Source organism: Prosopis cineraria, unplaced genomic scaffold (assembly GCF_029017545.1).
Source record: "Prosopis cineraria cultivar Desert tree isolate PC_DT_omini unplaced genomic scaffold, ASM2901754v1 PC10, whole genome shotgun sequence".
NCBI lineage: Eukaryota > Viridiplantae > Streptophyta > Magnoliopsida > Fabales > Fabaceae > Prosopis > Prosopis cineraria.
Window position 1 is genome coordinate 6,242,017 of NW_026555341.1, and position 18,559 is coordinate 6,260,575.

The window sequence follows — 18,559 nt, forward strand, 5'->3', positions numbered from 1 at the left end:
AAAGGAAAGGAAAAAAAGTAGTTGCACCGTAAAATGATATTCCATCAAGATTACAATATACTTCTTCCAAACTATAATATAAATCACTCTCTAAAAGTACTTCTTGATCCAAAATAAGGTATTGGGTAAATGTTTTAATTTTTCACCATGCATACCCCTTTTTTTAACATTCCTTATCTTCAAATGCTTCATATTTAAAGACTATGCATGTATTATTATGAAAGCTCAAGGATATAAATGCAAAAATGTGATTAGAAAAATAAGATTCCAATTAATATTTTTCATAAAATATATATTAATTACTAATGAATTATATGATGGTAGGAGAAAGTAAGTTATAGTTAATTAATTTATATTTTAAAAAAAAGTTAGTTAAAATTTTGATTTTTTAAATTTTTTACATCTTTTTAATCATGTTATTAACTGTAACAAATTAAATTTAACTTATTCAAAATATCCTCATTAATTACTTAATAAAAGAAAGGCCTAACTTCAATATATAGATATATATATATATATATATATATATAACATCTACATAATATCTTATATTTTAAAATAAACAAAATGTAGAAAAGTAAAATGATAGTATACGTGTACTTGTGACGGTATTAAAATTTTCATTTAACTTCAAAATTAGTTGTTCAAACTAAGTATTATTTTTTATCAAAGTTATGTCTTTCTATGAGGCATGGGCATTGATAGTCAAGTTATCTCAGAAGTCAAAGTCCAACTTGATATGATTAATTTCACTAGCATAATTTTAAATTCACACCTTTAGCTGCTTTTTTAATCAAAACGAACCAATAAAAGCTTGCAGAAAAGTATTTTTTTCCAATTTATATTTAGCAAACTGAACTTCAAATTCCAAAATTTGACCTAAGACACGTACAGTTAAATGTGCATATTTTTATCTTTTTAATTTCTAGACTACTTCAAATTTAAGGAGAAAATGCAAGTACCTTGCTTAGTGTTTGGTTCAATTTAAAAAAGGGAGGGAAACTATTTAAGAAAGGGAAAAAGCAGAGCTAATTATACATTAACTACCATACCCTTGCATGTATTCATAATAGATTTTTTTTTTAATAATTTTGCACATCAAAATCTTTTATTTACCTCACTTATATATCTATAATAAATTTTTTAAAATGCTTTTGAAAAGACAACTTAATTAATTTTCAAATATCATCTCATTTAAAAAAAAAATTACTCCCAAAAAAAACTTATTCTTGTTATATAAAAATCAATCTTTCATATAAAATAAAATGCCCTCGGCAAAAGCCAAGAGAAGGACGGCTACGGTCCATCAGGATGATGGCAAATTCTGAAAGTCTGGAGAGAACCTATTTCAGCGAAACCAGTATCTGTTTCAACCGCTAGAAGAGGCATAGAGGCATATTAAACGCATCTCTACTGAGAATGTTCCTCACAACAACTTACAGATTGTGACCGTCTAATCCAAAGCACAAGGGACGCAAATTACAATCTAATTAGAAGCGCAAATTATTAAGTTACAACGACTAATAATGAAGGGCACATTCCAGTTGGTAAAAATACAGAAATATTCACCTTTTGGTATTAATTAAAATTCTGCAACATGTTTCAGGAGGTTACGAGTAAAAATTATATTTGCACACAGATGACTGGGAAAGGCACGTTGTACCAAAAAAAAAAAGACAAAACAGAAAATGTCAGAGTATTCTTCACAGATATCCAGTTTCCGTTTTGCATAATATATTATCAACTACCACTTCTAATAAACTAATTGCGTAACAAGACTTGTAGTTCAATCAAATGATTCCAAAAAATAATAGAAGGCCTGCAAAGTGATGAAAGCACAAGTAGGTAACCACTTCAAATATTCAGTGACTATAATTATGCAGGCGCATCAGATTTATTATTGGACCGTCCAATCTAATTCTACCAAACTGCTAGTAGCTAAGAAGAGCCAATGAAAGAGAAATAAACCAAACCGTTTTCCAATGCGCTAATCAAGTAAAACACAAGTTGCAGGACGGAGGCAAATTCTAAATCTTGTTTAGTTTGGGGGCTTTTACCACTGGATTAGCCTTGGCAATCGCATCACGGCCAGAAATCTTGAAGTCATATGTACACTCGTGCTTCTCCGGATAACGATGCGTCCCGCAGAAAGTGCTCCCACACTTGCACGTGAATCCACCCAACCCAACCTTCTTGTCACAACTGCTACAACGGTTCGCCGCCTTCGGCTGCCCTTGATCGCCACCGAGAACCACGGGCGACGAAGACGATGCTTCCGAAGGAGTTCCAAAAAGGAATTGCGCTGAAGGGTCCGATTTCAGCGCCTTATCAGACGAGTGAGCGGATCTAGGGTTGAGTGATTTCTCCATGACGGCTTTAGCGGAAGCGGCTTGCTGCTCTTTGATTTGGAAGTCTCTGTAACATTTAGAGCAGAGGTTCATGGTGCCGGCGGTACCAAAGAATCCACAGTTGTTGGCGCACGGCTTGGGCTCCGAAGGCTGGTAGCTCGTGCCATCATTCTGTTGAGATCCCATCTGCTATCAAGCAAAAAGAGAAGGGTGAATGTTCGGAAATTGGTAATTCTTCCTAGGGTTCAACCAGACTTCGATCGTGAGTCCCGTGGAACCGTGGATTATGGTTATATATGTTGCATACGGTGATTGAAATCCCGCTGAAATAGGAATAAAATAAAAGATCCCACTAAAACTCCTTAACAAATATCTGAAAAAACTCACCAAATAAAAAGTTACTGAAAAGTCTGCAAGATGATCCTAGTCCTAGATAAGGTAAAATATATTCTCATAGATATATAGATATATATATATATATATATATATAATATAACTTCAAAAAAAAAAAAAGGGCATCCTCAAGTCGGAGGAAAGATACAGGGGAGGCAAAGTCGCAGGAGAGATTCATGTTTGGGGCTTTGGGCTTGGGCCCTTTGCTTTATGTAAAGAAAGAGAAGAAAAAAAGATGTTTCCAAACAAGATTTCTTTTGACCACCCTTTCAGAATTGGGATGTTAAATTCCGTGCTGGTCACGTAAGCATCTCAAAACACTTCTGAAAAATTTTAAAGAAACGAACAGAAAAGAAATGACCCGAATTCAGATGAAGTTTCAGAGATGCAAGAGAAGAGCAAGATAAGGGGAGAGTAGAGAAGGAAAATGAAGAGGGTCATACCTTGAGAAAGGAAGAAGGAAGAAAAGAGATGAGATTGGGAGCAGTGAGGCGTTGGGGAGTAGAAACAGAGGAAGGAGGAATGAGGGAAAAGAATGGCAAGTGAAGGAGAGAGCGATGAAGCGGTCTTTTAAAAAGGAAGAGTTGGGAGACGCAGCGCCCAAACTCGGCCTGTTGCTTGTTCTCGCCGTTTTTTTCTTTTTTTTTTTTTTGACCAAGTTCTCGCCGTTGAATTGCCAGTAAAAATCGTTTGGTTTTTCCACGGCACCCCCAGATTTTGCATCGTCATCCCAGCTTCGTTGTCTCAATGCTAGCCAAAGATAATGGGCCCGCCTCGAGGCCCAAATTCATTATTTTAAATCCACGGGGATATATTTTTAGGAAGGTAAAAACAGTGGATAGGGATAGAGCGCGTGCTTGCTGAGTTTCTTCTAGCTCCGCAGCAAGTTGGGTGCTCCCGAGGCGTACCGTGGAATCAGACAACGGAGCCAGCGGACCGGCTGGAGAGCACGGTGCCCTACTGGCGCTGAGCCTCGTGAGACTCGCGAGTCGTACGAGTTTCATTCCACGCGGACTCAACAATGTCTTTGACTGACGAGCGCTGATTATCAACAGAATTTACTGAACGCTGTCCCAGTCTGAGACTGAGTTATCCATCTGTCTGTTTGCTTCCCATCAGCGCGTATAGCTTACGCTTATGAGGAGGGTAGGACGGGGTTGAGTGTGCCCCCTCACTAGGTCGCCGATGCCCTCATATTGCCGTCATTATAATTGACAAAGCACGGGCTCCTGCTGCCGCATCTCTGCTGTATAGCTTCGTCAATTTTTTAGAGAAAAAAGTATAGAATAATCCCACTTACCTTATTCTAATATTTCTGACAAATTGTCAAAATAATATTAGAGTGTCGCTTAAATATTGATTTGTCCGATTATGTGAATGTTCTGTTCCGTGCTCGAGTTGCTTAGTTGGTTTGACAAGAAAATCGAAGTGCTTCAACTGATCGCTCTTTCTGTGCCTTGTTAGTATGTATCAGACAATGTTAGACTATTAAACTTAACCAGTTAATTCATATAGTTGGCACATACTCCCATCACGTAAAAGGAGTGTATTGGTTCGTCCAGTTGGGGCGTCTATTTATAGTGTCTTTTGTTTTCTTTCTCCTCCACTATTTTTATATTTTCATCATTTTTTTTTATGTTCTTCATAATTCTCTCTCGTAAAAAAGGCATAAAAATATATTGTTATGATACAAATAGGTGGAGTATTAGTTAGCAGTGGGAAAAACCAAACTGAAACTGAAACCAAAGATCAAATTGAATTTTTGTTATTTGATTTGATTTTTCAATTCAATTCAGTTTAAAAAAAAACATATTTTGATTGATTGGTTTGATTCAATTAATAAAATTTAAAATTGAATAGATCAAATCAACTAAATTATCATATATATATATATATATAATTCATTAATTTATAAATTATATTTAATTTATCAATTACTCTATTTTATTTTATTCTTTTTAATTTTATAGTAAAAAGTACATATATAATCTAATAAGTTAAAATCTTAACCTTTTATTAAAATGAACTACTATCACCTTACAAGCTCAATTTTATATATAAACATTATCTCTTTTATTAAAAAAATAGCCCAAATCCAAACAGACCAACACAAAGTTCAAAACTACCCAAGCTAAATTATCAAATTTCAATTTAATTTTTATTTGGTTCAATTCAATTTTTATTTTGAGTGTTGTTTGATTAATTAATTTTGCATATTTTGACATTAAACCGATCCACGCTCACCTAGTGAAGAGAATTAGGGACACTGGCTAAAGCTATAAAGCTTAATTTAATATATATTTTTCCATGCCTTTTCGACAAGGTACTGATTCGCATGTACATTTTGATTCATTTTGTTGATTATGGCCTCTCCACCCCTCTTTTCGAATTGGTTTTTGGGACCATCACAACTCTCGCTAACAAGAGCAGTGTGATATCTTGATGTGAAAGTGGGAGTAGCGGACGAGGGGCCCTTCTCAAATCTGAATCTTTGGTCGGACCTCATGTACCTAGGCACCCCTAACACTTTTCTGCACACAGATTTATGCACCTTCATCTACCGGTTCAAAAACTACACTTTCTCTATCTCAAATTATAACATATTTTAAAACAAGATTACACATATTAATAAAACACAATAATAATACTTTATAGATTTATATTTTCAAAATAAAACTATAAATTTTTAAAAATATCCCTAAACAATTAATTATTATGTTACAATCTCATTTCAATTTTCTCTCCATTTAAAAGGTAATATTAAAAAAATATCATTAATGAAATATTGTAATTGATTCTCTAGAATTCTTTATAAGATATTTTACAAGAAATATCTAGATATCTATATGAATTTATTTAAAATCTATCTAAGATATTAATGTTAGAGTTACCTAAACTTCTCTAGAGTTGTCCCCATTCTTTTAGAATGTTCTTGCACAGACTAGAGTAATCTAGATTTCTCAAGGTTATTTTGGTGTCTTCTAGAGGATTCTAAAACATTTCAATTCATTTTAACCTCTTAAAATTCATAAAATGTAACATTCTTTCTCACTTAATTTCAGACATCCTCATCACACCTTCCACCTTGTAGCATTGGATATGGTCAATGAATTTCCACAAGAGATCTTCATATTTCCAATTTGCTTTGGAGTTAGCTTGTCCTTCCCAGGTGACTAAGTACTCGATGTAGTTGGGAACTCTTTTCTTCCAAATCACCTTGTCAACAAAAATTTCTTCTATTTCTTTGTTACATTCCATGATAACTGCCGTTGGTGCTCTCGCAAAGATATTCTAAAATGGAACTTCTTCATCCCTATAATAATTCTTCAAGAGACTAAAATGAAAGAAAGGATGAATCTTAAGTTTCGCCAAAAGTTGCACATAGTATGCGATCTGTCCAACATGCTTGACAATTAGAAAAAGACTTTCTATCTTCTTACTAAGCATTTGTGCACTTTGCATAAGGACTTGAATTGATTTGGTAGCAACTTTACCATTATTGAGTCCTTAACTTGAAATTCATTAGGACGCCACTTTTTATCAGTCCACTTATTCATCATTCAAGAGGTTTTATCTAAGCTTACTCAAGTGATGTTTGCTTCCCTTTGCAAATCTTTGGCAAACTTATATGTAGCGAGATTGTTTCCATTATATGAAGAGGCAAGTGCACTAGGGCTTAAAGGTTGTCCCATAACTATCTCAAAAAGGCTCTTAACTCTTCAACTCACTTTGTTGCAAATTATAAAAGAATTGAACCACATCAAGCAACTAAACAAAATCACAATATGCACTTACATAATGTCAAAGGTAATGCTTTAGCAAAGCATTTATCCATTCCGCCAGTCCATCATTATGGTGATGAAAGATTGTTGAGAAATTCAAGTATATCTCCAAAAGCTTGAAAAGTTTTCTCAAGAATTTTCCAATGAATTGGAGATCTTAGTCATTGATAATGCTTTGAGAAATCCACCATAACTTTACGACATGTTTGAAAAATAAGCATGCCACTTCATCAACCTTGCAATCTGCAGGGACTAGTATAAAAGTGGCATATTTAAAACAATCAACTACCACCATAATGTTGCCACGTCCTTTAAACTTAGGGAGGGCAACTATAAAGTCTATTAAAACACTCTTCCATGGTCTCTCAACTACCAAAAGAGGTTCGAGTAAACAAACAAGATGTTATTATCTTACCTTATCTTACTGGAATACTAAACATGTCCTCATACACGCCTCGACATCCTCTTGGACATGTGACTAATAAAAATAATTCTATACAAGAGCAAGTGTTCGGGCCATACCTAATGTCCAGCCATTTCAAATCATGGCATTCTTCAAGTACTTTTCTCTGAACGTTGCCCTATTTTAGCACATAGGCTCAGTTCCCAAAGGTGCAATGTGGCCCATCATTTATCCAAAACCTTCAAGTTTTGCCTTTATTAGCAACCTTCACCAAGTCACCTGTTACAGAGTCTCGAGACATACTTTTTTTAATTTAGTCAAGGAAATTATTCTATGGCATATTAGCAGTGAGGGTGGCTAATTTTCACATTCCGTAAGTTTCAAGAAGAACCTAATACATTTCAAAATACTCCAAAAGCATTTAGAACAATTTAGAAATATCTAAAGTAATATAGAAAGATTAAGAAGGTTCTAAAACTTTTGAAGAGATGTGAAGATATCTAAAATATTTCAAGATAATCTAAAGTGTTCCAAACATATCTTGAAGATAATCTCTAAAAATGTCATTGTAAATATATAAATATTTCTTGTAAATATTTTTATAAAAAATTCTAGAGATAGAGTAGCAACTTTAGGATCGAATCAATTTCCATTGTCCATTAATGAGGTGGAAACATTTTCGATACGAGAGGAAGCCTATAAATACCTCCATGTTCCTTGTTTGTAATCACCTTGAGTATTTGAAAAAAACACAACTATAACATTCCCCAACCTTTCTCGTTCATCCTTTGCTTTCAAGATTTTCATTCTTCAACATCAAGCATCTACTTTCTCAACAAATGAGGCTTGCTTAGAATCTTCCAACAAAAAAGGTATAAGTGCCACGCAAGTTAAAAAATAGCCCCATGATAGTTGGTATTAGAGCAGGTTCAACCTTTGTGCTTAAAGGAAGGTCTTGCACAATGGCAATTGAGGAAGAAAATGTTGTTGGCATGGAGATATAAGAGCAAGCCCATGCATAAGAGGAGCAAACTCAAAGTAAGTGTAAGTGAAGCAAAAGTAAGGTTCCAACAGGTGAATCTCTTAAGCCTCGTGTTGCTAGCTTGGAAACTCATGAAGAATGTGAAAACTAATGTAGAAAAACTCGATGATTAATTCAGTAATCTCATATAAGAGAACGCTGAGGCAATACATGTTGCCAAGTCCATGATTAATGAAAATAGATAAATTAGTGTATCTTAATCTAGGGTCACAATAGACAATGGCCTCAGTTTTATGCGTGAAAAAGCGCGTGCAATCGGAAAGCTTATCGAGTTGATGAGGCTATGGAATAACTCAGTTTTGACGGAACCAAAAATCGATAAATTAGTGTACTTTAATCCAGGGTCACAAAAAACATCTTCTAATTTGATTTGATTAAAAGTCCGACAATGGCCTTCTAAACCCTTAACACACTACTTAGTTACAGTCAACTCGTTATGAAAATGACCGTGGCTTTGATCAAATAAAGCAGAATATATTCAATCAAATAAGAAGCGCTATTTATCATATCAATAATTATGCTATTACCAACTACTGGAAAATAATCTTGAAAAAAAATACATGTTAGATCCGCATACCAAACTCTTTATCAGTTATGACTATTCAGAACAAACAGGTGTTCGGACATATATAGTGGGTGATTATTCATGCTAGACATTGCAGATTCTTAGGCATACAAAGGCTCCAAATACAGCTATAAGACGACCTTGATAGTTGAATCCAAACTCCATAATTAATGCTTACCGTTAATGAATATGATCTTGATCTCAGGCATCTTCCAGCACCAGCAGGTTTATCCTGTTGCGAGAAATTGACAAGGAGATTCAGAGGATATGATGACACTAATACGGAAAAGAAGGATTTTTAGTGACCATCTTTGGCACTTCATTGGTTTTGTAAATTAGAAGACTCTTCTTACTTTCATATTAGACCACAAATTAAGAGTAGTTTACCAAGTAGCAGAAAAAGAAGATGTCCGCTCAGTCTAATATATCAATTCCAGATTTCCACGCGGCAAAATTTCAAAAATTCTTGGTGCCTTCTCGGGATTTGTAAATACGATATGCAGCTATGCACATTGTAGCATTACCCAGAACGGTAAGTGCTGCTTGAAGAGCCACCAGCACCTGCAATTCATTTGAATCCGGATCACTTTAGACTTTCTACCTTAATTTCATTTAATCGGATTAACACAAGATGAAAGTACCATGACTCCACATTTGTTACGTAGCTAGAGGGTCTTGTCAGAAGTCATAACAAAAACACAAACCCGACTCAGTAGTTCAAATGAAGCAACTTAGGTCGGGAAGTACAGATGGCCCATGAGTTTATTGATGGAGAAGTTAAGGAGCAGGTTCAAGCTAGAAATAAAGTTGGAGGGTGAAAATTGCGATAAACTGTGAACATTCTGAAGTTTGGATGCAGAGTATAATGACCATGTGCTGCAACAAACGATTGGCCAGAAGGCATCTTTCCTAAACTAGCACATATATAAAAAGCACTGTCCAGACAAATACATAAAACTCTGCATCTTTAGATAATGATTATTTGTGATGTAAATTGACAAGTTCATCGTTCCATGTTTAAACAAAACAAGATCCTCTCAGTTAAAAATTTAAAATAGACCTATCATGAACAATTTTCCGACTACAGGGTACAGAATTTTTACATGAGGCGAGAAAAGCCTTCCTACCTCCAGGGACTCAGAGTTATAAAAGAAATGCCATGTGCATGCGCAAAGTGCTCCACCTAGTAGAGGTACCTGCAAGAATCAGACATCATCTAAGTAACTTGTCTCAACCTTACACTGAAGAATAAAGACATCGTCTAAATGAGAATAGAGATATGAAAATCCAAAAGATCTGATGAAGGAAAATGAGGGAAGGAAATATTTGAATAGGTCACAGAATATTTATATGACATGAGGTAATTGCTAGATGATAACAAACAGAACAACATCGAGCTTAATTTTCTAAGCATACAGATCTAAAGCTTAATTTTCAAGAAACGCAAGTAAAATAACTGAAGCATTTGAGGACTCCTTAAAATGAATGTATAAAATAGTGATAGAAAAATATCATTTACTCTTTAATCGCATAAAAATTTTGTTGAAACGTGCAGCCTTTTGCAAGGCAAGGCAATGGAAGGAATTGCAAAATAAGAAATCTTACCATACCCCATGAAAGCCCCTTCCAAGATTCATATCCCGATCTCTCTCCGTACTTCCACACCAAAGCCATGGCTGAAATCCTTTCAATAGAAAACAACAATCAGGAACTTGACCCAAAACAAATTATTTATTTTCATCGTTAGAACTTGGAACATATTAGAGTTTAGACGAAACTACCCACTTGAATTGGGTTTAGTTCTGGTAACTACTTCACCAAAATTATCTATAGCACTGAACTCTTGAATGTTAGTATATCAAATCATCACTGGTTTTTGGGAATAAGAAGCTAATAAAGAAATCGATACTAATATTTACCTGGAGTATACAAACAAATACATGAAAGTAATCTCACCACTCAACAACACTGGAGACGTGCACGGTCCATGTGGGCAGAGAGAGAGCATTGGAGGGTTCATCCAGCTGGAGTGAAGATCCGAGCAAAGGAAGTTCCAGAGATGAGGCAGGTTCCGCGAATGCGAAGAGCAAACCCACTCCGAGTAGAGCCGCCTTGGTCCTGGGGTTCCGAAATATATCAGAAACAGCCTGAGTTGGAGCTGCAGGTGCAATGAATTTTGAATGGGAAAGGCAAGAGAAATGCGTCTGCGTGGGAATTTTCGAAGTGCAGATGAGTTTCGGTAAGTAGGAGGCAACGACGGCCATGGTTGGGTTGGGGTTTCAGTGGATTGTGGGCTTCTGGGGGTAATGCTATCCAAGGATCAAACCCACCAGAAGAGGATCACAAATGAGAAGACAAGCACGATTTACGCAGGCGTTTTGAACTTTTAAGTGAAGGATAAGTGGATAACGCTCACTAATTCACAACATTCATGATTCATGGAGTCGCTCCTGACCTCCTAATTATCCATTTGTCATAAAACCAGGAACGATTTTTTTGTTTAAACATTACGTGGAGTTTGAATCCAGATTTCGACCTGTGTCTTCGTGTCATTTTAAATTCGTCTGGGCTCTATTTGCTACAGCATCAGTACCAATTTATAAAATATTTTTAGATAAAATTATGTATATTAATAAAGTTATTTAAAAACATTTCTTAGCAAAAACATTAAATAAAATTATAAATTTTACAATCTCATTTTTTTTAAAAAAATATAAACTTTTAAAAATACTATTCATTTAATACTCTATTTATAAAAAATATTAAAGAGAGAGAATGTAATAAAAAGATAGTATTAAAAAGAATTACGAGTGTTTTTTGCCACTTAATTTTACCCGAAGGGTTATTGGACATCTTAAACTTAATTATGAGTCAATTTTATTTTTTAACATTAAAAATTTCCTCCTTCATCGCCTTATCGTTAACTCATCATTTATTTACCATTAGTGGGCCCCGTATTACATCAACGGGATCCTAAGTTTTTTAAACTCACAACATTATAACCGATTATTCATTCAATAAAAATTAAAGCTAACACTTCTATGAAAGCATGAGAATTCGATTTGCAATAATACATTTGCATTATAATAGAAAAACATTATTTCAACAAAAAGATAGAGGTTTTCCGTGACACGTTTGCCTTTATGCCATATATTATGATGCATTGCACGTATTTTACTGCAACAGAGCTCTCAAATGATAGCTTTGGAGCAAACTTTTTATGTGCCTTATTTCTTTGTCTAACATCTAATTGATGTGGTCTATGTGTTTAAAAAAGCTTTCTCCGTGCTCTAACTAATGGTACTAATTTCACATTCAAATCATTTCTCAATTACAAGTTGAACACCTATTTCTAATCTCACTTCTTTATAAAATTTCCCAATAACTTGGTTGTCCAATATTCAACTAAGTGCCAAAAGCTCTTGCTAACCCATATATCACAATTAAAGAACTACATAGGACTCATGTGATACATCATGACAACCAAACAACACATCTCACATTTTCAATGCTTTAACCCTTTGATCACAAAAAATATAAGGGGGAGCTAAATTCTCATAAATCATCATGTAATTCACAATACTCATATATTTACACATCCCACTAGTTATACTAATATTTTAGCCCAATAAAACCTTACAACCACAACATAAACAATACAAGGCACAAAATACATATTCAAATCAATTTCTCAATCAATATGAGTAATCAAAACTCACATGAACCTTATCAATAGAATACACATAAATAAATCTACAAGACCTACTAATAGGATTTCAACAGAATTCTATGCCTCTTGTAACATCTCAATTTAAATTTTAATAGTTAATTTGGGTTAATAGAAATTTTAAAAAATATTTAAAGGTAAGTAAATTAGTAAAAAATAATTATTAAATCTAACTTAGGATATCATTCTAAATTAAAATTAAAAAATTAAAAAATATTAAAAAATATTATTAAATTATTATTATTATAATAAAAAAAGGGAAAAGGTCAAAAGAAGAAGAAGAAGAAGAAGAGAAGGAATGGATGCTTTCGACGTTTTTGCGTGCCATCATTACATATATATATATATATATATATAATAAAAAAAGAAAGAAAGAAAGAAGAGAGAGGAAAGAAGAAATAATAAAAAAATATGGGACCCACTGAATTTTTATAAAAACTCACCTGTTTCCTTCATTTTTTCATTCATTCCTTCGTGCGCGAGCTGAGGCAGAGTGAGCGTGAGTCGCCGATGCGGGAAATCTGAGTTTTTAAGGTAAGAGTTTTTAATAGGATATTTAGGGTGTGATTTCAAGTTTTTCAAGACTAAATAAGTGTTTTAAAATTTTTTCTTAGTCATCATTCCTCTTTGGTTTCTGATTTTATGATGGTAAAAAATTTAGAATTTGGAATAGGGATGAATTTATATTGAATAAATATAGTTTTTGAGGTTGTTAGTAGTATAATAAATGTTCTAGAGTATAAATTTGTTGATAATCTTTGAATTTGTGGCTTATGAATCAAATTCTAAACTAGATCTAAAAATATAAGTTGATTTATTGAGGTTTAGATGATTATTTAGGATGAGAAATGAATTATTATGGTTATAGGATTATGATTCTAAGCTAGAGACTCAATTTTTAATTTTTAGGTATTTTAGGTGCGAATTTATAAAAGAAAAAGAAAATTTTGAAAATAGAAATTAGTTTAAAATTTAATTTTTAAATTATTAATGTTTATTGATGAGTAAAAGAGGAGTTAAAAATTTTACTTAATAGTATTAACTCTAAATTTGTATTAAGATTGAGATTAAAAATTATGTTATATTTTTTAATTCTATTATTAGAATTATTTTATTAGTTTTAATAATTAAAACTAATATTTATAAATAATATGTTATTTGTAGATTGTGTTATTGGTGAAGATTGTGGTAGGAGAAAAATTTATAAGGAATAATTTATTGAAAAAACCACGAGGTAACCATGCTTTTAATTTGTGATTAGTGTTACTTCATGTTAATTGGGTGATTATTGAGAAAATTATGAATTTTGTAATATTGTATAATTGTGCAATATTATCATGAATTTATTTGATTATTGTGGGAGGTGTTGGGAGACTTGTTATTGTTGTTGTATTTATGTGCCACGTGGTACGCCCCTATTGGAGCTCAGTAGGTGGCTTGTAAGGGCTCGGGCTAATCTACCTTTGGCCAGATAATTTAGTACCGAGTGAGGGCTACAGCTCGAGGTTAATGGAATGATATAAGGATAGTTGTTTGCGTGTATTGTAATATTTCTTATATTTGTTGGAATTATATTATTTTTAATTCTCACTTAATAAGCACACACTTAACTGTTGGTATATACTATCATAAATTGGCTTTGGTTACTGGGACTTTTGAGTCTCATTATGTGGTTAACAATTTTTAGGAGAAGAGCCACGAGTGACACATGGAGGAGTCCCAGAGGCTTAGTGGCATAGATCCACTGTCTCTTTTGGGTATTTGATTTATGATTTATAATGTGTTATATTACCAATATTAGAGCTTTTTGTTTATTGACAATTATATGAATATATAAATGTAATCATGCCTTTCAAACTATTTTTATTTTTGGTATAATTTGAATGACTGTAATTTTAATATTTAGTTTACTTTGGATTGATTAAAATGGCATGATTATGAGGCCAAATAACTGGCTTGTGTTGAAAATTGACTAAATTGTTTATTTTACTTGTTGGGAGTATAAGGATGAACAAACGTGATTTAGCTTAATGGCATGTGGGAGGTAAAAATGTATCTGAAATGTTATATTGTGTGAGTTGAAGCCAATTATAAAATATTTTATATTAAAATTATTAATATAAAAATGTGTTGGGTGGCTGTAACTCAACTATGATTGAGTTAAATTATTAAAAAAAATTTGGTGTGTTACACCTCTTGTCTTTTCCCTCAATCTCGATCAGAGAAATTAACCCCTGCAATATTGAAGTGAGATGTGAGTACAATCACTCAGTAGCAAAAGTTAATATAGTCTATACAAATACGTGTCAATTAATTATATATGAAACTAGAAATCATACCACATTTACAAGTATACTTACTTTTCAAAAGGTTACCATGACCACAATACTAATGACTATGTGGTCAATGTAACACCCTAAATTTTAACACTTATTCTTCAAAAATTAATAATTTGGTAAACTATTTTAATAATTTTAAACTCTTACCATCATAGAAAAAGAATTATAAAAATATTTCACAAGTAGTCCACCATAATAAAAAGGATCTATTATAGTAGAAAGATTCAAACATAATAAATTTACTTTACCATAGTAATTAAGAAAAGCAATCATTAAAAACTTCAAGTATACACCCTTAGTATAATTTCAAAGCTATAGTCAATTGAGCTTCATTCAAAAAAAAAAAGCTATAGTCAATTGAGTAACATTTTACAAACTATATTTTTATTATAAATACCTGACTTGGGCCCCAATTTATGCTTTTTCAAACATTGATTACCACAAAAAACTATCACATAGGAGCATACTTGATCAAAATTTTACTTCACAAACACCCAGGGTCGTGAGAGACAGATAGAATTTTCTTGGCATATAAAGTACAATAATAAATAAAGTCTACATATTTAATATATATATATATATATATATCTCCCCATTATAGGTTGACGTAATATACATCATTAATGAAAATAAAGAGATTGAATTAAAAAAACGATATCTCATATATCAAATTATGCCTCAAGTACTTCTTAGGCCAAACTCGCTCCTGAAAAATTAATAACCACAGGGAATAAAATTTAAAAGTCCCAATAATCAAATATTAATATGTAATAATGTGCATAACACAATTAATCATGCGATTGCTAAGTAAGCAAATAAAACAACAATCCAAACAATTATTTTATTAGCATAACTACACCTTATATTCCTCCTTACGTCATGCTCAAACGCCAAGTCACATAGCCAAAGTTGAATTGAACCAAGTTACAAGCCACATATTAGTTTCAATGAGGGCTTATCACATGGTAACTCAACCATACAAAAATTCCTATCATACAATTTTCAATATACTCAGACCAATCATGCATTTACAACAGCTGAACAAAAATCATTCAGCACATTTTTATATCAATTAGACAATTTAGTAGAGTTAGTAGAGTTCTATGACTTGTCTTATTTGGAGTTCAATGATATGATTTGTGATGAAGTTTAGTGATTGTGTTTAATAGAGTTCAGTGATTATATGACAAAGGAGTTCAATCATATTATGTGTTGTAAAGTCCAATAATGCACATTAAATGTAACTGTGTGATGATTATGTGTAATGATAGTACAATGGGATAACTGAACATGCTTAGGTAGTGAACACTTACATGTTAAGGGTTATAGCATATTTATGCATTACATGATCATGAGAGGTAGGGGTTCGTCTACAAAGAGGAGTATAGAATTAAAATTCACGAAGTAAGACTTCCATCAAAGCACGATGGTTAGCCTAAATTTATCATTCATATTTTCTCACCTGTTAAACGATAGACTGTCATACTGGTTCAACGAGGGATTCGAACCTAGCTAGTTATTCACTTGTCCAATAAAGAGGCTAGTAAAGGAAAAATGACACTCTATAGTGTGAGAAAATAGAAAAAACTGTGACCCATTAGCAAGTTGAGAAACCTTGGCTAAGTAGTCTCTCATGCGTGTTTTGGTTAGGGTAGTCTCAGTTTACGGACAATCCTAATGTATTATAGATCACAGTTTTGTGTCAAAGGAAAAATGAGGATATAAAGAAGGTGTGATCATCATATAGAAATAAAAGAACTCATAGTTGTCTGTATTATAACTCTAGTAATGAAAAAAAGCATGAGATTAGTATTATATCTATGTGAAAATGTGTTAATAAGTCATTATCTTATGAATATATGCTAATATGAATGAAAATTGTGATTAGTGTTTCTTGATCATGCTAAATGAATTGAAAATAATATCTTGCCACTTACATTTAAATTGATTGATATGTATTAGCATGAGTCAAATGAACCTTAGTTATTGAGTGGTTGTACTCACTTTACTATCTTCAATATTACAAGAACTAGCTCAAGGGGACAAGATAGAGGAAAATAGCCTAAAGTATAGGATTAATATCCTATTAGTAGGTCTCCTTTTCTTTTTGAGTATTAATGTGTATATTCTTACATGATATTGCCAACTAAAGATAACTCATATTGTGACTTACTTGCAATTTGTATTTTGTTAAACTATAAAGTGTATTTTGGGCCCAATGGCTGTATATGTATTGACTATGAGACCTATAGCAGGGCTAAAAAACTAATACAAGTAAGATTTATATACGGTACTTAAATTTATAATGATTAATTGATGAAAATTATAATTGGAGCTCCCTTTATTATTTTTTAGGTTAAAAGGTTGAGCGATGAAAAATATGTCTCATGTGTATTGATAGCAACGTGGTACGTTGCACAAATCCATTTTGGTCTATTAAGTATGGTCTAGGTGGTATTTATAGCTTTTAGCTTTTAGTGGGAATCTTGGATACTCAATTTTTGAAAAGGAATGAGTTTTGAAAAGAGTGTCCAACTTTTAATTGAGAGATAAATTGATTGTGAAACTAAAGTCATTAGCTAGATCTAAGAGAAAGCTCTCTATAAACACCTAAATCACATTAATTGAATGTCAGATGGAGAATTAGGATATGTCAAGAGTTCACTCAGTTGTTGTCAAATGACAGCAAAATCTATTATCAAAATCATGCAATGTGTAGTAGTGCATGGCACAGAGGCTCATGAGCCACAGCAGGTGGTGACAAGCCATGGCACATGCCTCCCTTTCTTACACTGTTTTATTGTTTTTAAATTTTAAGCAAATACCTTGATTCTTTTTGAGATCCCATGCTTTTATAAATCAATCAAACTCTAATTTTTTTTTCTGTAAAGATCTTTTAGGAAGTTTTGAATATTGAAAAATTGAGATCCTAATTGTATAATTTGACAAGTTTGGTAATTATCATAATATTTAGAGACCACAAAGGATCAATAAGAGTAACTTTACTTATCTCTCTTCCAGTTTGACATGGTACACACCACAACATGTGTCACAAAACCAAACTCTTTTGAGTTTCTCATTTTTTTATATCCAGGTGACCCAACTTTACATTGAATTTGAATCTAGAGCTAAAACCACAACAAAAAATATTGGTTAGACGTCTTTAGCCACACACCATGCTAATTTACACTTAATCTCATTAAATTTAACTTAATCCTAGTTTATTTTTCTAGGATGTTGCATTGCCCATGGGTACGATGCATATGATTTGGTGTTGGCCTGTCTTTAAAGCCAGATGTTCTGCAAATTACAAACCTTTTTGCTTGGTGAATAAGTCTATTTGATTCAGAGAGCCCTCTCTTAGATTTTGACTTGGTTCTTGTTTGTTGGATTTTATGACTAACTTAGAAACCTAAAAATTGTTTGATTTTTTAATGTATCCAACCTAAACAAGTAGAATTTAATAAAAGCGATGATTAAATTGCATTTGTATTTGCAATGAGGATTTTTTCTGTCCCTCTTAGTCATTGATTTAATTGATGAAATGTTTAAGCATTGAAAATAGTGCAAAAAAGCATGTTTTGTGATTGGGAATATTACTAATTACAACTGAATCGTGGACTTCGCTTAGATAACAAGTTAGATTAAGGAAAGTATTGTTTAGGCCCAATAGAGCATTACTATTTAGATTTGTCATTTGGAAAAAATATTTGTATCCAGTTAAAATCTAGTATCTGCTTTCATAGGTATACTTACTCGTATTTGAAAATCCTCATGAGTAGCGATATATTATTTAAAATTATGCCACCTTGAGAACCATGCTTCTATGTTCGTTGTGAATTCAAAATAACTATTAAATTTTAAATATTGGTTATTCGAAGGGGAGGTACATTTGATATAGCTATTATTTTAATTATCACGACAGAGTTAATTTATTATGTTTAATTTTTTCTATCATGA

At 32.7% G+C, this 18,559-nt stretch overlaps 2 protein-coding genes across 7 annotated transcripts; both read right to left on the reverse strand.

The window, feature by feature from the left end:
- Nucleotides 1-1,827: 1,827 nt before the first annotated feature.
- Nucleotides 1,828-3,342, reverse strand: LOC129322233 (zinc finger A20 and AN1 domain-containing stress-associated protein 1-like). Of its 3 annotated transcripts, none has more exons than XM_054968400.1 (2): nt 3,185-3,342; nt 1,828-2,534 (listed from the first exon to the last, which is right to left on the reverse strand). In XM_054968400.1, exon 2 carries the CDS (start codon nt 2,532-2,534, stop codon nt 2,028-2,030), a length of 507 nt encoding a protein of 168 aa, XP_054824375.1. In that variant the 5' UTR covers nt 3,185-3,342; the 3' UTR covers nt 1,828-2,027. The 3 variants fall into 3 exon arrangements, with proteins under 3 accessions (XP_054824375.1, XP_054824376.1, XP_054824377.1); XM_054968401.1 differs by having other exon boundaries at nt 1,828-2,537; nt 3,185-3,312; XM_054968402.1 differs by lacking the exon at nt 3,185-3,342 and adding an exon at nt 2,736-2,755.
- A 3,146-nt stretch (nt 3,343-6,488) lies between these two features.
- Nucleotides 6,489-11,027, reverse strand: LOC129322232 (uncharacterized). Of its 4 annotated transcripts, none has more exons than XM_054968398.1 (7): nt 10,490-11,027; nt 10,139-10,217; nt 9,637-9,729; nt 8,921-9,094; nt 8,712-8,765; nt 7,046-7,750; nt 6,489-6,775 (listed from the first exon to the last, which is right to left on the reverse strand). In XM_054968398.1, exons 1-4 carry the CDS (start codon nt 10,795-10,797, stop codon nt 8,990-8,992), a joined length of 585 nt encoding a protein of 194 aa, XP_054824373.1. In that variant the 5' UTR covers nt 10,798-11,027; the 3' UTR covers nt 6,489-6,775; nt 7,046-7,750; nt 8,712-8,765; nt 8,921-8,989. The 4 variants fall into 4 exon arrangements, with proteins under 4 accessions (XP_054824373.1, XP_054824372.1, XP_054824371.1 ...); XM_054968397.1 differs by having other exon boundaries at nt 7,046-7,783; XM_054968396.1 differs by lacking the exons at nt 6,489-6,775; nt 7,046-7,750 and having other exon boundaries at nt 8,468-8,765; nt 10,490-11,026.
- Nucleotides 11,028-18,559: the final 7,532 nt, after the last annotated feature.